General features: G+C 43.5%; 1 protein-coding gene across 14 annotated transcripts in view; it reads left to right on the top strand.

Annotated features, from left to right (window-relative positions):
* The first annotated feature begins 3,135 nt into the window (after positions 1 to 3,135).
* The window catches only part of GPATCH2L (G-patch domain containing 2 like), a 42,185-nt gene continuing 23,837 nt past the window's right edge, over positions 3,136 to 21,483 (top strand). For 5 of the 14 annotated variants that reach the window (XR_011324721.1, XR_011324722.1, XM_069783815.1 and 2 more), the window contains exons 1-8: positions 3,136 to 3,258; positions 4,182 to 4,849; positions 11,051 to 11,115; positions 14,530 to 14,706; positions 15,078 to 15,157; positions 17,227 to 17,294; positions 18,190 to 18,244; positions 20,255 to 20,340. Coding sequence is in view for 11 of the 14 variants with exons in the window: in XM_069783815.1 (XP_069639916.1) it covers positions 4,191 to 4,849; positions 11,051 to 11,115; positions 14,530 to 14,706; positions 15,078 to 15,157; positions 17,227 to 17,294; positions 18,190 to 18,244; positions 20,255 to 20,340 (1,190 nt within the window). In the remaining 3 variants the exon portion in view is untranslated. Of the gene's footprint in view, positions 3,259 to 3,644; positions 4,070 to 4,181; positions 4,850 to 11,050; positions 11,116 to 14,529; positions 14,707 to 15,077; positions 15,158 to 17,226; positions 17,295 to 18,097; positions 18,138 to 18,189; positions 18,245 to 20,254; positions 20,341 to 21,483 lie in introns of those variants that run through there. The other 9 variants (XR_011324723.1, XM_069783821.1, XM_069783823.1 and 6 more) reach the window with 7 other exon arrangements.

Genomic DNA, 21,483 nt, shown 5'->3' with positions numbered 1-21,483 from the left:
ACTGCTCCCACTTGTTAGATCGCAGCTGCATCTCCTGAGGGGGGAAGGCTCCAAATTGCTAATTACTGCCTCTGAAAAGACCTCGCTCTGATATGTTTTCTGCTGAAAGGTTCCCATTAATGAAGCAGCGATGATGCCGTTTCCCTTTGACTTGCCTTCAATTCCCTCCCCGAGCTTCCTCCCAAGCCGGGAACAATGAGGCCCTGGGAGCTGGCGGCTCCCACAGGCCTCTCAGAGACTAGGCCGGGGGCAGCCGAGTGAGGGGAGCCGAGCCGGCTGTGAAATATGGAGGGGGGAGATAAGGCAAAGACAGAGGAAAGAGGCTCACTCCCAGGAGCCCAGGGAAAATTTGCAGTTATTATGAAGGAGATGAGACAGATTAAAAGCCCTTGTGTTCTGCGCTGCCCTTTTATTTAGTGGCTTCATCTCCGAGATGAAAGAAGTTGGAAATGACTTTCTCCGCGTTTTGCTGCAAGAAGCTTCACGGCACATTTTTTGACTTTATTCCTCCCTTTGTCTCCTGTCCCCTTTCTGTCTCTCTCTTTTTCCTTTTAACCCCTGGAAGGTTTTGCTGAGAAGCACCATGGGACCAGGCAGAGCATTTGCTGGGGTAAAGCAACGACCCCTCTACTCTTCCCATCCAACCGGGCCGTACCTCTCCCACTGCCCGCTGGAGAGGGAGCTGGGCAAAGGTGCCGCAGCAACACGCTGCTAGTGTCCTGCCAAGATTCCTCTCCTGCTCACCTCAGAAACATCCCTCACCACTACCATCTCTCCTCTTCCGCCTCCAGGCCCAGCAACAGTGCAGCACTGGTGACCACAGCCTCTGGGCAGGAAGAAGAAACCTGTACGTACAAAGCCCGGTGACAGATAACAATCCAGTTGGGGTAAGAGTGCTGAACATTTTATATCCCTTGAGTATTTCACGAGCAAAACTAGTGCTGAGAAGATGGGCCAGTTCCTGCTGTCCATGCAGGGAACCTGCAAACTGCACAGAGAGTAAGTAATTTGCCAGGGACGCAGGATGAAGTTGAATGCAGGGAAGGACTCAAAATTTATGGTCACTGGCCCATGTCAGAGTGAACCTTGTAAGATAGGACAGAAATACCATAAACTGCTCAAAACCAGATTACCCCAACTGCGCTGTTATATTTCTCCAACTCCTATTCCCAATTTTCTGATTTTTCCCCGTACTCATCAACGCTCCTTTGCTGCACCCTTTTAGCTCCTGGGACTCTTGCAATTGCTTTGCCCTGTCTTTTGCTTTTGCCCTATCTCTCTCCCAGAAAAGCAACCCCGCACACCAGTCTGTTGTCTTTACTCAGGCCAAACGCTGCCAACATCTGCTGAAATTTGGTTTGAAGTGTTGAAAATGGCAAAAAAATTGGATGGGTAAAGTACAATTTATACCAGTTGCAAAACAGTTTGCTGACCAACAGAAACAGCAGAGAACTAGTTGGGAAAATGAAGGAAAACAAGAGAAATTAGAGTGGGCATCTGCTGCCATCTGAATGCAGGATTTCTTGTACACAATTGTCTGGTTCGTTATCCTACCTGGAACGGCAGCCAGTACTGAGTGCTCGAAATTAAGGGGTAAGAAGCTCTGAAGTGGATGTTTACAGAATAACCTTCCCATCAGGGGAGTTTCGCTCTAACCCAGACATTTTGTAGCTGTTCTATATCCTCAAGCATGAAAAAGGATTGCAGCGGTGAAACAGGATTAGATTTTAGGAGGGATTGGCTCTCAGATCTGAGAGTAAAAAGAAAACCCCTGTATTGGAAATAGGAAACTGGCAGGGAAAACAAAATTCTGCAGGCAAGTAGGGTGAGTTACTGCCACGGAAAGGGTTAAAAAGACAAAAGGACAGAATTTTACAGACAAATTGGTGCACAGAAAGTAACTTAAATGAAGTCAGCTATTGGAAATAGGATAAAAATGATCTACCAAATGACTGTTTTTCTTAATATTTCTTTTCCAAGGAAATTTGTCAGAGAACTAAGAGGTAATGAAAATGTTAACATGACAGCTCAGACCGACATAAAGGACTAGTTAAGAGAAAAGGCATGTAGAAAGCTCAGTGAAGCGAAACGACAACTGTCCTATTGGGGTGTAGGAATCAATGGCAAACTCAAGGATTTGGTTATTTCTGAAGTATCTTGACAAACTAGGGAGGGTGCCAGAGGACTGAGGAAAAGCAAGCGCCAGTCTTTTGGGGGGGGAGGAGCAGGGAGGAGGCAGTGATCTTGGCAATTATCACCCTTTCAGAGTAACTTCTGTTCCTGGTGACATGATGGAATAAATGGAGGTGGAAAAAAATGTAAAAATACAAAGGATAAGAGATCTATGAGCAATAAGCAGCAGCATAGATTTATAGAGAACAAACCATGTCAGACAAACCTGATTACTTTCTCTGACTCAATTTACAAAATTAGTGAAGAGAATGCCACGAACGTAATATATCTGGACTTCTGCAAAGCCTTTGATATGCTGCCTTGTTAAGTGTTACTTGAAAAATGAACCAGTATGGGCTTGAATATGAATGCAGCCACCTGGGTTAAAAAAAAACCCAAAACCACAAACAAAAATCAACACGAAAGATGAGAAATAAAAGGGAGTGCTAAGCAAAACTGGACGGTGGCAGGGTCACACCTGGCTTTCCTCTGACGGCTGCCGGTTGTGTGTAAAATGGGAGGGATGATAGGAAAAGAGGTGCAAGGCTTAAGGAGAGGGGAGTAACACCGTGAGGTTTAATTTAGGAGATAACTAATTTCCATCCCGATATACACAATTAGTGTGCCAGCAGCAGAAATGGAGGAGCTTGGATACCGAGTTTATTGGTTGCCCATTAAAAAAACATATATCATAACGAAGCAGCTAATGGGTAAGCATAGAGGAAGGGCTGCCCCGTTAGCAAGTTAAATGATCCGCAATGGCTCCAACAGCGGCACCAACCGTAGCGTAGATCGACGGGGAAGCGACCAAGACCCTCGCAGACCCGTAGCCCGGCCTGAGGGGCGGGTCTGGCGGCGGCGGCGGCGGCGGCGGCGGGGGGGGGGGTGGCCCGGCCGTGAGGCCGCTGCGCCGCCGAATCGGAGGCGCAGCGGCCTCACGGCCGGGCCACCCCCCCTCGCCGCCGCCGCCGCTGCCGCTGCTCCCGCCGCCAGACCCGCCCCTCAGGCGGGGCGGGCGGGGAGGAAGTGGCCCGGGGAGGCCGGAAGCGCCGTTGACGAGGGGCTGGCGGAGCGGGGCGCTGGTCGGTGAGTGGGGTCGGGGTGAGGCCCGACGGAGGGTGGCGGGTCCGTGACGGGGGAGGGTGGTGGGGTGGAGGGGGTAGGGCTTCCCGGTGGGGCCGGCAGAAGAACCGGGCTTCTCTTTAGAGGAGGGAGATGGTGTGGCCGAGTCCCTGAGGGCGCTCGGACTAAGGGCAGGCGGCCTGCGGCTGTAGGTTATTCAGCGGGATGGGGGCGCGGATGTTCCTGAGCCCGGTAGGAGGTGGGGAGAGAAATCCCACGTCTGCAAGGCGCGGGTGGGGAGAAGGAGGTTGTGAGGTGAGGGATTTGGCCAGGACTTTGGGATTGGCACACTGGCAGCCGTGAGGTGGAAGGGGTGGGATTTTTTGGCAGTAGGAGCTGGGGCTAGGTCTCATACACCCCGGTGTAAGGGGCACAGGGTCCCGCGTGCCTTGTTTTGCTGTTGAAGTGATGCTGGCTTGCAAACTACCTGTTTTACTGTCTGTTTTACTCTCACCTTTGCTGTCTGTCTACTTTTTGGAAGACTCGATCTGTTTGCCGAGCAGGCTAACCCCTCTCTGTGGCTTACTGACACCAGGTAGCGAACTAGTTGCAGGCTGTCATACCCTTAAGATGTGTAATAGAGCATGTTGCTTCAGTGCAAAAGATGCAACCTTAAGGCCTTTTCAGACACAGAGCACTTGACCCAACTGCTGCAGTAGCGAGATCTCTGCTACCATGGTTAGAAGAGGGGTTTAACCCTTGCAAAAGGAAGGAGTGAGCGTTAGCCCAAGAAGCAGCAGTTGTCCTGCATTGGGTTCTCCCAGGCAACTCCAAAGTAAGTGTGTAACTTGGTTAATGTTACAAAGGCTATAGCATACTGTAGTCTAGTGATGTGTTGGTAGTGGCATTTATGTCTGGTGCTAATTGTTTATTGTCATTTTTTGTAGGCATTGCCAATGGATGAACTGGTGCATGACTTGGCCTCAGCCTTAGAGCAGACTTCAGAACAAAACAAGCTGGATGAGCTATGGGAAGAGATGGCCCTAAGCCCACGGCAGCAGCGGCGTCAGCTTCGCAAGAGACGGGGTCGTAAACGACGTTCAGACTTCACGCATCAGGCAGAGCATGCCTGCTGCTACAGTGAGGCCTCAGAGTCAAGCTTGGACGAAGCTGTCAAGGATTGCCGCGAGGTGCTGACAGCCAATTTCAGTGACTCTGATGACATGGCAGTGGTCAAACGACACCCAGCTCTCAGTGCCACCCTAAGGAGCAAGCAACACTCGTGGCATGAGTCAGACTCCTTTACAGAGAATGCACCCTGTCGACCTCTCAGGCGCCGACGGAAAGTCAAACGTGTGACATCAGAGGTGGCTGCCAGTCTCCAGCAAAAGCTCAGGGTCTCAGAGTGGAACTACGAGAGGGGCTGCAGGTTCAAGTCAGCCAAGAAACAGCGTCTTTCACGCTGGAAAGAAAATGCCCCTTGGACGTCATCCAGTCATGGCCTTTGTGAATCAGGAGAGAACAGGCCCTTCCTCAGCAAAGGGGGAAGGAAGGAGCGGATGGAGTGTGAAGCTGATGAACAGAAACAGGGCTCAGATGAAAACATGTCAGAATGGTGAGAGCTCGGTTTCTTCCCTGTGCTAGTCAGATGGCCACCTTGCTTGCAGCTGCTTGTAAATCCTGTGCCTTGCTTTTAGAAGTTCTTATCAAAGTTATTCAGTGCTGTTCTCTTTTTGAAGAGGAGAAATATTTCAGCTACTTCTAAACTGTAGATTTTTTCCAAGTCTTTCCTGTCAATGCTGTACTGATAACCCAAAACGCTTCCTTGAAAAGTTGGCAAGCTGATATGTTTCTGGCTTCTGTTGCACAAGGAGCCCTCTGAAATATCTGTGGCCCTGCAGCTACAAAGTGGCATGCTTGTGGCCTGAGTTTTGGAGAGTAAATCCACCGTTGGCACTTGTGTCGCGTGATTGATATGAACTGATCTCTTGTTTTCAGAATTTATCATAAGTAGTAACAGGGAACAGATCAGGTCTCCCATCATGACCACTAGTCCTCTGTGCAGGTACTATGTGAACCTCAGTCAAAACATATTGTTTGCAGTTCTGCATCTCTGCTCTGGATCTGGAATAAGGTACTGAAAGGCTAGCTATGGGGAAAATGTAGAGAGATGATAAAGAAGTTGGTGGGAACTTGTATTACTTACAGGATAAGCCTGTACAAACAGTGGAGTCTGGCATGTGTTCATCTACAATTTTGGAGAACTTTCATGAATTTGTGGCACAATCTCATACAAGAGATGAAAATGAGAAGTGTAAATGTCATGGTCTGAATTTGTGTGTCACTCTTGGGAAGTTTTCCCCTTGCATATGACTTTTATTCTCTCCATAGAAGGTTTGGGGTTATAAAACTGCTTCTGTGTGAAGAGATTTTTCAGGTTAGAAAAGAAACAACTGCTGAGAATCAGGTGGAGGAGATTTCAGAAAGTGAATAGGGTTTTTTATTTGCTGATAATCATTGTGTAAGGAGCAGGAGACATTGAGGAAACATTTTAAAAAAAGTATTCTTTTTCATGAAACACGAGCTTTGGAACTCTACTGTGGGACATTTTGGAGGTAAAAAATTTAAATGTGTCTAAAACAGGGATGTGGAGCATAGATTTATCAGGGGCTGTTAAGCATTACAGCCCACATGGAAGATCTGGATCAGGAAGTCCTTAAACTGCTGACCGCTAGAAGCTGGAGGAATATACAGAAGAAACAGTTGGTCTGTATTTGTCATGTTCTCATATTCTTTCCTCAAGCATCCACTGTAATAGGCACTATCAGACAGAGGACAGTGGATTTGGAAGGTATAGTTGTTTGACCCAGTATAATTGTTCATATGTTAAGGTTCATTTAAGTGTTCTGGCTGTCTAGCTCCTGCGGTTTGTCAGAGTGGACAGATGGCACTTGGTTATTGAGGGCTTTGTGGGTAATAGCTGGAGTGCAAGCTTCTCAATGCTATTTTCTGTGAAGAGCATAGTTTGTAATATGTCCTCACTGTCCTGATCCAGGGGACCACTATTGCATTTTTACTAAATAAGTGTGGTTTGTTTGTAACCTTTACAGGGTGGAAGTAGCAAAAAAGTGGTCATTTTTTTTCCTTAAAAAGTGGCTATCATTTGCTTAAAAAATAGGTGCAAAGTGGGCCTTTTCAAGAGGCTAGTGGATGCCTTTTTGCTACTAGTTGTTAAAAGCACTTTTATCTTTTGAGAGCTATTTGCTGGTAGTCCACGAAAGGGAATGTGCTGAGTAGCCCCTGAATGTTGCATGGCAGTGGTGATGGACTGAGAGATACCCTTACTTGATGTGGCAGTGATGGACAGTGTTCCTTGAGGGCTTTTTTTTCCACCAGTCAGAGTCTGTTCCATCATGTCAAACCTGAACTTAAACCAGCAGGCTTTCATCCGGCCTTTATTTGCGCCAGCATTTGAAAGAGTAAATAAACAGCTTTGACTGTTACTTGAGGACCATGCTGGGAGATGACTTTGTTCTGTCTCAGTTGTTCCTTGCTCTCAAACTAATTGTTGTGCAAGCGTTTGCATCACATGACATTTACCATCTGCTGCCAAATCCTTGGGATTCTCTTTGGAAAGCCAGGGGTTGGAATATTTGACCTCTCCAACACCACATGTGTGATCTGTGCTATATGACTCACTAGAGAGGGTCAAAGTTGGAGAGAGAAATACATGCAACCTTCTTCACTGCAGAGTATCCCTCACAGCAGTGAAGGATCATGCTTTGGTCTCTGCTGCTCTAAATATAGCACTTTGCTGCTAGCAGCAGAGTGAAGCTGGCTGTGCTTACCTCACTCTCACTGTGCTCTAGCTGTTTTTTCTGGTACTGTAAGGGAAGTACTTAGCACAGATGTGTAACAAGGGCATATCCTGAGGAAGGGAGAAGAAAATTGAATGCCTAGGAGAGCGAATGGTGTGGTTGTCATCACAAGCTGATGGGAGGGAGAGTGACTGACATGGCTTGTGGGACTTGGAAGCAGTCTGTGGTGATCTGGTGATTTACAAAACACTTTAATACTGAATTGGTTCCACTACTGTTCACTCCTCTAGCAGTGGGGAATGTCACAAAACTAATGTGTTTTTAGGCAGACGTAAGTTGTATATTCAGAGTTGAATATTTTTTTTACCTTCTTTTTCCTCCCCTCCACTGATGCTTGTTTCTCTTTGTTATGTGGGAATGAATCTCTGTAAATGCTAAAATATCTAGCATTTTGTCTGCTTTCTAGAAAGCTCCTTATCCTAAGGCAGATCAAAACCCTACTGTATTCAGTAGATAAACTCCCATTCACTGAGAAAGCTTTGGATATGGATCCTTAATGAGGAGGTAGTTTTTATAGTTTGCTTGTGGGACTGCACCTAGTCTTTTCCTGGAGGAAGATGTGCTGCAGTATTCTGATTCAAAGTGCGCATGAAATGAAATCTTTGAAATTGTTTGCCAAACGTGGCAAGAGATGAACACAAATTGACAGAAGGAAGGATGTGCAGGAACATGATGAGGGAATGATGATGGTTCTAAATTGGGTAATGACTTGACTCAAAGCCTGATCTATAAATGATTGTGGAAACAACAGAGGAAGCAAGTGGTCTTAGTTTAAGTAGCCATTTGTATATTTGTACTAAGGTGACAATTAACTGCTAAGACTGTCCCTTAATGCTTTGAGATTCCCTGCAGCCATAATAAAGTAAAGGCAATTTATATATTGAGTGCTGAAGTTCTTTCTCTTGTTGGTCTGAGTACTCCCAGAGTGGTCTGGGTTTGGCTTGAGGGCAGAACAAACCATAGTACAAGAGCTGTCTGAAAAATCACTCTGAGTGATGTGCTTACTAGTGAGAGATGGGCAGTTTGTCTAATCTACTCTCAAGTGCCATAACTCTTAACAGGATTTTTCAAACTGGGGATTATACTGACCCACCAGTGCCGTGTGACTTCACTGGCTTGATGCTGATGTATTTGTTGAGCTCCACACAGCTGCCTACTCACTCCCCTGCAGTGGGACGGGGGAGAGATTGGAAGAGTAAGCGAGAAACATAAAGTTGGTATAATAGGTAAAGCAAAAGCTGTGCATACAAGCAAACCAAAATAAGGAATTAATTCACTACTTCCCATTGGCAGGCAGATGTTTAGCCATTTCCAGGAAAGCAGGGCTCCATCATGTGTAACAATTGCTTGGGAAGACAAATGCTGTAATCCCAAATGTCCCCCCCCGCCTCCTCCTTTCTCCCAGCTTTTATTGCTGAGCATGATGTCATATGGTGTGGGATAGCCCTCTGGTCAGCTGGGGTCAGCTGTCTGGGCTGGGTCCCCTCCCAGCTTCTTGTGCATCCCCAGCCTACTTGCTGGCAGGGCAGTGTGAGAAACAGAGATGGCCTTGGCACTGTTTAAGCACTGTTCAGTAATAGCTAGAACATCAGTGTGTTATCAATGCTGTTTTGGTCACAGATCCAAAACATAGACCCATAGAGCTACTATGAGGAAAATTTAACTCTATCCCAGCAAAAAACAGTACAGTATTCTCGCCTGGGAGTGTAACCAGTGCTCATCTTGACTGTGCAGTACAGTTGCTTTACGCTTTTGATGACAGCCTGCAGTGGCAGTCAAGAGCCTGGCTAAGCTAATGAATTGGAGGCCAGTCTCTCCGTAAAGAAAAAATTCCTCTCTTGGAAGGCAAGTGACAAAGATAGAGTGTTCAGCTTCCCCTCCTTCTCCAGCCCAGCCTGACCTTCTGCAGCCCCTCGGTGCCTCTTGTTTTCTTATTTTTATAGAAAATCAATATCCCTCCTGACACAAACAATAGCTCAGGCAAAAGAATAAATGGGGGAAACCTGAGATCTCTGTCCATCACCTCTCACTTTAACTCCCCCAAACTATTTAATTATAAGCATGCTTTGCTCCAGGTGTTTGCAACAGTGAAATTGCTAAATGAGGACCATTTTAACCAAAGATTGGGTGATCAATAACACTCTATAGCAGTAGCTTGTCGGATCAATAGCATTCATTATTTCATGGTTAAGGTAAGTAGCCTCCTTTGCAAGTGGAGGTCATTAATCAGTGCTTACTGGACCTGCAGAAAGGCTTGTGTAGGAGTCTAGTTTGTGTTCAGCCCTGAAGTGTAAAAGGGGTGGTGAAGAGGGTGAGATCTGTGAAAGTTTGGTCCAGTAAAGCTCTGGCAGTAATGTGTATCTATAAGGAACCAAAGACATCTCCGTACAACAGGATGCTTAAAGTACTGTTAATATGATCTGGAATCTTGACAATGCTTTTTCCTTTCTCAGGCACCTTTCCTCTGAGGATGCTAAAACCCTTATGAAGCAGTCACTCAATCCTCGCATCTGCTGCTTGTGAGGACTTTTAATCCAGGCTTTCAAAAGGGAAAGCAGACACGCTAAGAGATTTGCCCAGGGTCATACAGTGAGTTGGTAGGAGAGCTAGGAATGAAATGAATGACTCGTGGTTCTCAGTCTTTGGCCTTAATTGCTATGGTGTATAATGTGGGAGGGTGAATGGATGGCAAAACTTTGTAATGGATTGATTTGGAATTTGATATTACCTTACATACTGAAATGTGGGAATGATGTACAGACTATTCATCCTTTAAGTTTAAATGGCCTTTATACAATGATGAAGGTGCAGAGTTTGTAGATATCCAGCATGATTTGGCTACACTTTAGAGTGCATTTTCTAAGAGCAATAATACGCTCACAAAATGGGGTTTTATTATGTGCTTGTAATTCTTTGGGGTGACACATCTTGTGGTCCCTCATTATTCAGCATTTTGAATCAAAGGGTCTCCAGCTGATACTGGTGTCTAGTATGATCCAATTTCCCTGGAAAAAGAGGGATCCAGAGATGCTTTCTAACAGCATGCCCTGACTGGAGATTGATTATAGTGCCGAGTTATACCCAACGTTCGCATCTAAGGCCTTAGTGCTAAGGGGTGGGCAGTAAGTAGTTTCTGCTTGTTCTGATATCTCTCAGCTAAATCAGAGGAAGTACTGCCCAAAGTGTCTGAGGATTGGTTTAATATCAGCATTAAAGCCATCAGATGCTTGGGACTGACCTCAACGTGTACTTCTGCTACAAATATTCATCCAGCTTTACAGTCAATTAACATCTTTCTACACATCAATTTCTAGTTTAATTCTTTGGTTCAAGAATTAAATCTCCTGTAACTGCTTCAGCAAATGCAAAGTGTGCTGTAACAAGTTTGCATTCAGCAGGAGCAAGTCATGCTGTGCTAAGGTATTCAGCTGAAGAGTTGTGAATGTACCAGTTGCTCTTCCCTCCAAATAAAATAAAAGTTGCCGTAGACTGAAGTGCAGGGTTATGTACCTGTATAACATTTTTGAGAAAAAGGAATTTGAAGTAGAAAACTTCAGAGGGTTTTCAGTAGCTGTTAAGTGACCTAAGGACAGAGTTTTTAACTGCACTTGATTTCCTAGTGAGTATTCCAGACAATGTCATAGTTAGGTTATTAACTCTAGTACCCGAGGCAAATGCCATTGTATTAATTACTTTTTGATAACTTAGAACTAGACTAGATACAGGAATTTACTCTTTTTCAAGTGATGCAGCATTGCTAGGTTTTAACATAAAGCAATTATGTTCCGTGAGAGCCAGCCATGTATCTGAAATGCAATTTTTGTGAGATACGTAAAGCATTTTGGGCTCAGAGAAGCTAGTAAAATGTAATAAAGTGGTTTTTGTTTTGTATCTGCTGCAATTGTATCAATGGGATTTTTTGTTTGTTTTTGTTACAGTGAAACCAGCAGTGTATGCAGCAGCAGTGATACTGGCCTGTTTACCAATGATGAGGGCCGCCAAGGTAACAGCTGTCCTGTGATTTTCCTCATATGTTGCTGGGGAATTTCTCTTAACTTTCTTTACAGATACAAAGAAAGATCTATGTTTGAAGAGGCACAGAGGGAAGTATGGGAGAGAGGCCAGTGGCTGGGAGGGACTAGAAGTTGAGAAATGAGCTGAGGGCTACAAAGGTGTAATTTTGATAAGAGTACTCTCTTCCTGCTGAAGTAATTTGTAAATCAGATCCATAGTATTTGGAATATAAGAAGCTATTATTACGGAAAGGCACAGAAATGCAAGAGCAGTTTTAGAGTTCTCCATAACGAAAGAGCAGAGCTTATGATTTGTTTCTATAGGTGTCTTAATTGTTGTCTACATACCATTAGTGCCTGAATCTGTTAGTTGTTTTCTCTATGGGCAGGAAGAGATGATGTGGAAAAAAAATCAGTACTGACAAGTCACCTAACAAACTGTGCTAAGACGACAACAATAATATGTGGTAGATTTTATTTCTTTAAATAAGCGTTCCTCCCTTGCTCTTGTGTGCATTAGTAGAGCCTAGTTTTTTCAACGTCTGTTGCAGAAATGGTTTCTTAGAAGGTTTGAGTGTGGAGTGTAATCTGGTTCTATTTATCAGTGACAACACAGTGTTCAGTTTATGGGAGATATGGCAGAAGTAAGTGTGAAAGGAGTTGTAGCAGGCACATAGGCACTCAGGACTATTATATTTGGAGCAGGTGGAATGTGACCCTAGAGACCTGTAATTCCACGCAGCTTCTGCTGGTGTGCATTCTGCTTCTGTCACATTTCACAAGCTAAGATTTGGATGAGATCTCTTCTGGGAATGTATGAGTGCTAAAGGAAGTAGTATCAGTAACTCAGTAGGAAATGCTGCTTTCACTAGCTTGTTATTGACCCAGGTATCTGTGTGTGAGGCAATACAATGATAGCGAATATGCTTACGTGTTTTCTGATGATATGTTAGGCTGTAAGGCTGATCTGTTGTGATCTTAGGTGGCTATAATATTTTCCCTAAGAGTAGGGATTACAAACATCAGCTTTGACCTTTGCTAAAAAATAACTGTTTCCAGCTTCCCATCCTTCAAAAGCAACAGAAAGTCAAATCTTTTGTCCTTTCTTTTTACTGATGACTGTTCTGGGGGAGCTGAAATTAGTGAGCACTTGCATATCAGATGACGAAGCAGGGTGGTGACTGAAGTGTTGAATTTTTATTTCATCACCCAAGGCAAGATTGATGTAGACTGAATAGTGTATATATACTTGTCTATATGCTTGCCCTATATACATGCCCTGGTTTTATACCCTGTTTTAGACATTAATGTTCGGCTGCTACTAGAAGTAGGATACCCAATACATAAGAGCATGTAGAATATACTATTTAAATAAATTAATAAAATCCAATTACAGCCTTCCCTGTCAGGGTACTAGAAGAGATTTGACATCCTAGTCATTAGGCCTCTGTCTGTTCAAACAGTTTATACTATAATAGCTTTCTGGCCAAGATGTTTTAACTTACAGTTATGTTAAAAAGGGTTAAAAAATGTTGTTGCACTTTCAGATTAAATAAGAAACAACTCTCTTTCCTTTTTTTAGACAATTTCTAGTCATGAAATAAATAATAAACAACAGCTCTCCGCTTCAGTCAGATGGAGAGACCATGAAACGTTTTTTTTTTTGGTCACAGATCATCATCTTAGAAATAGTTTTCTAGTACAATTCCAAACTCAATAATGGGAAATTATAGCAGTATACTTAAATTGAATGTAGTTTTTTTTCCCTCTTCTTTTGATGTTACGTCATGTAATATTTGTGCCGTTGCTAATTAAATAGGTTGTCTTTGCAATTCCAGCTACAGTGCACTTCTGTGAGCAGAGAATGGTCCTAGTGCTTGTTTATAATTTGATTGTAAGTCGTTAGTGGTGGGGTTTTTTGGGGGTATTTTTTTGTTGTTGTTAAATGCATTGGGATCTCTCACAGTGAAAGTTACTGTGGTATTAGCATATGAATCTGATTGTTAAAGTTTGTCTTGTGAAAGTAGTGATTTGAGTTATGACAGTGCACTATGCTTATAGATCCCAAACCTCAGGGATATTTTTGCACAAATTATGATCACTTAGAAGAACAATCCAACATTACTTAGTTTTAATTCAATATAAGGTGGGTAGGGATATTTATATTATTTTAAAATATATTTGTCACAAGCATGCTAGGTTACTGACATATCACAGAAATAAAAAGCAATATCAGAGCTTTGGGATGAAGTGTTCTGGCTGTCCTACTTGTTGCTAATTGGAGTTGGTTTTGGGTGTTGCTCCTTCTGTTATGTGCTAGAGTGCAGCATTTTTACTAGGGTGATTTTTTTTTTTTCTTGGATTCTTTTTTTTTTTTTGTCTGGCAAGATGTGTGGGTAGGCATAATAGACTTCAGTCAGGAATAATGTAACTTGATGAAGAAAGGAGAGTAAGTCGCGATGCTTGAGTTGAGACTTAATGGTAGGCAAACAAGAGTTCTCCCTAAGTCAGATGTGTTACTTTTTACGGCAAGGTGAAGTACCTTGCAATTACATGGGACTGTCTGTTAGTTGGGCTACTGAAAAACTAAGTATGTCAGGTTCTTTGCCCTCTTCCTGCTTTTTTCTTACGCTGCTTATGGGCTACTGCTCTCAGAGGATTTCTGGCCAGGCAGATTTACCATGAATGGTGTCTGATGCAGTTCAGTTTTAGACTGCAACTGCATTAATTGCAGTGACCCTGCTTTATGGAGACTTTGGTCATGACTTCTGTTGCTGCTGCTGTAGCTTTGCAGAGAGTCTGTAGTTCTGACAGATTCTAAGGAATTTTGATTGAGAAAGACTCACAGCAAGGTTAGTAATTACACTCAGAGTGACCATTTCTAATAGCTGTGTGTTTTCCTCTTAGCTGCTGTCTTAGGAGACTAGGGATCTTTCTCGTCAGTGCGTATGCTCCTTTTGCTTACTCTGTGAGCCTGGTCTTCTCCTGTTGTGAAGTCTCTCCTGTGACAGCCTAAAACATGTGCCAAATGATTGGCCTCTACCTCTGTCAGTAATTACTTCAGAGAAAGAGTTCTGCATAAGACATCACACAACATTGAACTAAGGTTGATGAGATGCAGTTGCAACGGAGTGCTAAAGCTGCCCTAGGCAGGTCTATAAAGAGGGCTTTGTTCTATAGGGAAATTTTGTAGACTGATGAGTTGGATAGTTTAAAGCATTTAGTGAGGCCCCATAGTTACTGCAGATCATTGGAAGAGAATACAAATATAAGGCTCTTCAGGAAGGAATTCCTAATGAGACTTCAGCTGTTTCACATCCAGAAATGCCTACCTGTAGTATTTTGTGGGACTGTCACAGGGCACATTGATGTTACTTGTGGCTAATTCCATCCTATTTCTTTAGGAGATGATGAGCAAAGTGATTGGTTTTATGAAGGAGAATGTGTTCCAGGATTCACTGTCCCCAACCTTCTTCCCAAGTGGGGAGCTGACCACCGATCTGAAGTGGAGCGGATTGACTCAGGCCTGGACAAGCTCTCAGATTCCACGTTCCTTTTGCCCTCACGGCCAGCTCAGAGAGGTGAGGTCCATAAGGAATGCCATGTGTTTGAGAACTTTTGATGTGATGGCAAGAGTAGATTCTGTTCATAGGTGCTGCAATTTAAACTGATATTAGTGATCTGGGTTTTTTTGCGATCCAATTAAAAATAGCTGCACTACTGGGGAGGACACTAAAATATTCATACCAGCTGCCCACATTCTTGAGTCTTCTTTTTTTTCAATAGGGGCTTTATTTGATTTGTCAATAAATTGGCATGTCTCCCTCTTGCAGATTGAGAAACAAGAGACAGAGGATCTGATTTGACCACTGAACTAACTGTTTTTCCTGGTGGTTTTGTCAGGAATAATCTTCTGTATTCATTGCTCAGTTTTTCTGGGTTTGGTTTTCAGGATTTCATGCTCGCCTGAATCGCCTTCCAGGAGCTGCTGCCCGTTGTCTCCGAAAAGGTCGGAGGAGGCTTGTTGGCAAGGTATTCCCTTTTGCAAGATAATAATTTTGTATTTCCAGTGCTGATCAGTCCTGAAGTACTATTCTAAGATACCACGTGAATTGTTTTCTGCAGAAAGGGACCCTGTACATTTTTTGTTTCATGTATTGTTTGATTTGTTTAACTGCTTTGACTGTCAGAAGTTGATGGAGTGACTAAGTGGATTTTAAGGCAGGTTTGGATTGGCCAAGACAGTTGATCAGTGCTAAAAGCAGTACGAAAGGAGGTCTGAAGATGAATGACAGGGAGCATAAATATCAAGAAGATTTAAGCAGAATGTTGGGGGAAATGATGATGGCATGAGACTTGTCCATGCTCATAATCTGAGAGTACAAGGTCAGAGAGGTGACTCAAAGGTTAAGGAAGGCCAAATTTTAGATAGGGAAGCCGACTGATATGAATGGCAGCAAAGGAAGGTTGTTTTAGTAGTTGCATTTTTAGCGGGGAGAAAGAAGAATAAAAGGGTATATGCAATAATGTAGACAAAGTTACCCAAAGCCATTGACTAGGTTTATTATATGTAGGGCAAACAAAATATTAGTCCTGTTGCTAAAGGAATAAGCAGTACTTTGCAGATGCTTATCTAAAAGAGGGAGGGATACACTTGGTTGGGTCTGGATCTTGGAGTGTTGAGTGCTGCTGTCTGTCATAAAAGATGTTTCTGAGAAGGAAGGTGTTGGCTGTGTTTGGCTCTTATTGGAATGCGCTCTGTGCTTTTGAAAATACTGCCATATGTTCTGAGCTGGCTGGCTTTAGAGTCTGTTAGCAAGATGTTTTAGAGGGGTCTGGAGTCTGGATGAATGCGACTTCTTCCTTCTGTCAGTCACACTTGAAAAATCCTTGTTTGCCCCTTCTTTCTTGCACTCACCTTGCTTAGTTGTAACCAGCATTTAAGATATGAATTCTCAGTTGGCAAGAGACTGGCTTTGGGTAGGGTTCCTCAGGCCACCTGCAAGTGGCTGGGCCTGTCGGCAGTACCTCTAATGATCCAAATGAGAAGGATAATATTTACTTGTTTAATTCATCTTCATCACCTTAAAGGGATCTTTGTCATTTGCAGCGGAGGTCACTGCTCCCCCTTCACCATCTCTCTCTAAATTGTAATCATAAATAATGAGTTTCATTCAGAGCTCCCCGCCAGCGAGCTGCTAATTACCAAAAGTACGGCTTGTAATTTACACAGTAATAAACCGTAAATTTAAACATTATGGCACTTTAAGTTAATAATCTTCCTGCTGTAACAAATAGCCCATCTTTCACCCTTGCTGCTACAACTTCCCCCAAACTTTGAGTGCATTTTGCCTATGTACCTGGCACGAACAAATCTTACCTGTGAAAGCCTTTTACCCTCATCTTCAGAACCTTACTGCAAAGTATTATTTCTTCCTTGGAGGTAGTTGCTATGCAGATATGAACAGCTGGTGCTTCAGGCTGTGTGTATACATGTATGTCAGCATCAAGCACGTATACAGGGCAGTGTCTTGCAGGGAGAAATGTGCTCCCAGAGCAGGTCCTTCCTCCTAGGTTCTACCTTTTCTTTAGCTGCCAGAGGTCCTGCTGCTGAATTGTTGCTTTCAGAAAGGGCAAAAGCTTCATGCGTACTCCTTGTTCCATTCACCTGTGCTTCATGAATCCCCATTGTTAGTGGGACAACGTGATGTCCTGTCTCTCGGCCTGTGTCTGGCCCAGCTGAACCCAGCAACCTGGAAATAAGCACTTCTCAGCCATTTCCCCTGTTCTTAACTGCATCCTCGTGCTGCATATTTTGTACTGGTCCACTGCTTGGTGTGCCCCTGTGCAAGCAAGTATCATTAAAATAATAAAAATCAAGCCCCGCAAATAAAACTGGATGATTTTCTGCCATTCTAATTAGTCAAATCAGGTCAGTTGAGGTTCTAAAAGGAGAGGGTGAATATGTTTAGCTGAGAGTGGGCTGGGAAAGAAGGGACGCAGCCCAGGGGATTAAGGTCTGTTCTTATAGGCAGCAGCAAACTATTATATCTGCTCTCTGTGTGAGAGTCTGCAACCTTTTACCTGTCTTTGTGTTTCAGGAGACCTCCATGAGCGCTCTGGGCACCGAGAGGCTAGGTCATGTTGTTAGTGATCCACGCCAGAAAGAGTAAGGCCCTTAACAACTGTTGTGTAGAACTGTGGGAGGGGAGGAAGAACTACAGGGTCCTCTTCCCTCCTGGGACTGAAGGGAATGAAGAACTGGGTGGTAACTTAAGCATGTAGTGACCTATGGAATGGGAGACAATGCTCTACTGATGGCTTCTCTGTTTTCTTATTTGCAATTGCTGACTTCCCTTTTGTCTGTAAGGCTGCCCCAGTGAGTGGACACTGCTCAAATGCCCTTTTGGTTACAGTCAGCTTTTTCTTTCCTTTATAATGTGCCATTGAAATAACTGCAGATCTTCTGCACAGTATGAAAAGACTGAGCCATATATGATATATTTTTTAAAAAGCTTCTCTGTGGAGTCATGCTATGGACGTGTACCCAGACTGCAGAAATGATGCTGACAAGGCAGCTGCGAAATTGCTTTCTCTTTCTTTGGTGTTCTGTCTCCTTCCCCAATTAGTGTATTTAAATTGTAGTCAGCACCAGAAATAGTCATGGTGCCTATCCTTTGGCATGCCTCTAATGCTGTTCTAGTTGGGCAATAGATAGGTAAGGATGGCACCTCTTGACTGCAGTGCAGTGGGTCCAGCCTTCACCAGTTGTTGGTATCCAGTTTTCTTCCTTGGATCTGAAATTCATTGTTTTTAATGAGTCCTGCTGATGTTTAATCTTTCTCCTTCTCCCTCCATTTGTTCTTCCCTTCCCCTTCTCTCCTTATCCCCAACCCTCCTTTTTTTTGCCCCTGTGTTCATTCCTTCCTTGTCATTACTCCCACCTGTCCTTCCGGCTCTGCCTCCTTCCAGTTTTTGGTTACCATCCATGGGGAAAAGAGATCGCAACCAGGTAAGCTGACTCTGCTCTACTTTTTTTATTTTCTTGGTTTCCTTCTCTCTAGAAAGAACAAAGTGCTGGCTTCTGATTTCCCACACACTGTGGCTTGTGCACATGAGGTAAGGCAGCCCTGTCCCTTCTAATTTTGTTAACTGATGTCTTCTCGGCTTTGAACACAACCCGTGTCTCGGGCATTATATTGTCTATTTAAACTGAATAGCTCAGGAACTCCTTTTGTTTATCTCCCTGTTTCAGGTTAGTGTAGGCCTTCCTCTCTGACAGTGAGTGGGAGGTAAAATGCATCTTGGTAGGAGGAGCTTTGGCCTCTCAAAATTCCACAAGAACTAGAACATTTTTCTTTTTTAAACACTTTGTTTTGCCTTGTTTGGCTCAGGCTTCTACCTGATAGTCTCATCAACAGAGAAGGGAAAAAAAACTTGGTGAGCTGATTGTAGTTAAATAGCAGCCGTAACAGGAAAATGTAAGAGGTGATAAGCAAGAGAAATAGGCGTTCTTGTAACTGAAACTCTTCTGTATGCACTTTTATATTCTCCAGTAAGTCTTTCATAGCTGCAGTGCTAGGAGGCTTTTTTACTTAAAATATAAGAGCTTAGATTCTTAATAGCAGAAAGCAAAAAGGATCTTCCATTTGAGCAGTCCTATTGTAACAGTGTTCCTAGCCATGCACACTCACTTCTGTTCCTTTGTGAGCTGGTTTTTGGTTGGTGAGCAGTAGGATTGAAATCTGGTTTGCCCTTCAGGTGACTAAAAATACATGTATGGCAAGAAATAATTTTCAGGCCTTTGTGCAATTGTGTATTTTCTGCTAATGACAACATTTCACATACTGCTTTTATACTGCTAAAGATAAGAATGATAACTGTGTAAGCTTTAAAATGACCAAAATAAATTACTTTTGTTTTTCTTAAATGAACTTGAATCAGCTACAGAGGGTTACTGGTGAGTCTCCCCTACTGTGCAGCTGCAGTGTTACTTCACTGACAGTAAACTAACAGTCCAGCTTAAGGAGGAGCTCCCCAGCTTTGTGGTGCATCATGCCTCTTCTTTCTCAGAAAGGTTGAAGGCAAAGGCCTAGTACTGTGTTCTAGAGTTGCAGATAGCTTTTATGATGAGTCCTGCTACAGCTGTGGATTATTCATTTGTCCATATTTAAAAATGCATCATTAATACTAATAATACAAGAAAAGTATTCTGGAGATTGGTGTAGCACTTTGCAAAGCAGAGGGAATTGAATTTCCTGCTTGTGGTGTGAATTATAAATAAAGAGGAGATGCTGAACGGAAGTGTAATGCAGGTACCCCAGAGAAGCTACCAGTCTAAACTTTCTATTTGCATATTGAGCAAAGTTTGCTCCATGCATTGATTGACTAGATTATTCCATTTCTGTCCTGACCTTTAAAAAAATCTTAAGAGTTGCGTCTTCTACAACAAGCTGTCTTGCACAGGTTGATGCCTTCAGGATTTGTCTAGTGTATATCTAACAAAGGATCTGAGATTAGACTGACCATGCAGTGTTTCAGAAATTTGTTTTAAGCAGTTTGCAAGGAAAGCTTATGAGGCGGGTTGGGAGTGGGGGGAGCAGCTCACTTGCTGTGGAATGAGTTGGGAGCTCATTGTGAACTGAAGCTGATGGGCATGAGTCTTCTAGAGGTCTGTTTCAGTGATACATACGACCATAGGGAATATTGGAACTGCTCTGTGGGAAGTTTTGTGCTTGCACCATTCATAACAGTGACTTTTCTCTCTACAACGTGAAGGTAGACAAGAGGCTTCCTAAAAGGGAGGCAGGCTTTTTGCTCATGGCATGCAGCAGTAGACCACTTTGAGCATGCTCTTAGTCAACCAGCATTTTTAATAATGCAAGTTGAAAAGGGGAGCGTGCTTATAAGGCTGTCTGTTGTGAGAAGATGGTTATGAGATTTGCTGTTGCACCCCGTGCTAGCCTTTTGTCTGAAGTTAGAGTCAGTTCTCACCTAGTCTCACCCCTTGATGTGTTGGAAAGGTCTCCTTATACTGTGTGAACAACTATAAGGAATAGATCTGAGCAGTTGTATCTGGAGACTATTTCTTTTAACGCTTTGCTTAAATAAAATCTCTTGACTTTCCAGTTCAATCCATTATCTCCTCTGTACTCTCTGGATGTGCTTGCTGATGCTTCCCACCGAAGATGCTCACCAGCACACTGCACTGCCAGGTAACTCCCTTGCTCTGCTCTGTTGGGGTTGTCTCACTTCCCTCCCATGGTTGTCTTCAGTAGTACTATGTGGTCTGAACAATAATCATGGACCTGGAAGTCCTAGGAGGCCTGTGTTCAAACCTAGCATAAAACATACTGATACAGATTATTTGAGAGTCTAAATACACTAAGTGCTTAGAGTATATGAAACAGTGTATGACAGACAGGCAGAACATACTATGCTTTTAGAAATCTGTTCTGGATTGTGTAGTGAGTTGCTGCGAGTCTGTTATATAGGTACAAATGGGCATAGTGTTGTTGCCCACTATTAAAATTGGAACAAGATGAGAGGGAAGGTGCTGACAAGCTCATGTGGGTGACATGCTGAGGCATTTTGGTATCCTGGGTGCCTAAAATAGACCCTCTGAGCAGATTCAGAACTCACCTGAGACCTCTAATAGCTTGATATCTCTCTGTGTTGCTATAGCTAAAATTTAGATTTGATCTGGCCAAACGTTGAGGTATATTTGAGTCTGCATAGTTGGGGTTAATATGCTATTCAGGCACCTTCTGCTGACTAATCCTAAATTAAATTCAAGTGTTGGCCTTGGAGGTGACTCCTGTTCTTGTGCTGCAGGTGACTGTCTAAAGGTAAGGTGCCCTTGAGCAATTTCCTTGTGCACGGAGACAAAGCCTTGCTTGGGACACAATTCTGCGTATGTGCTTGTATGAAGGACCAAATCTGAAGGAAACGTCTGGACTTTCAGCTTCATGGCTTTCTTTCCCTTGTTAATTAGCAAATAGAGCATGAAAAATGTACTGAGGTTTTATGTGTCTGAACGAAAGCTTGGCACCCACCCAGGAAAGCCTCTCCTCCCACTGGCTTCTGCAGGGAATTTTGTGATGTCGCACCATGACCTCATGCTGCTGTAGCCAGCATATTAAAGCTGGAAAGGGGGAGGGAGGAAGAAATAAGCTCTTACACATTCAATTGGATGAGAATAAAAAGAATTCAGAAGATTGTGCGTCAGCAAATTGGTTCCTTTCTGTGCTTTTGCTCCACTGTGGAGATGTTTTGGGGCCATGAAACGAGAAGATCGATTGGTCTCTTCATTTACAGCTAGGATAACCTTTCTTGTGCCTTGAGTGTTTTACTTAGTG

This window comes from Haliaeetus albicilla, chromosome 5 (genome assembly GCF_947461875.1).
Source record: "Haliaeetus albicilla chromosome 5, bHalAlb1.1, whole genome shotgun sequence".
NCBI lineage: Eukaryota > Metazoa > Chordata > Aves > Accipitriformes > Accipitridae > Haliaeetus > Haliaeetus albicilla.
This window is presented reverse-complemented; position numbering and strand designations above follow the sequence as displayed.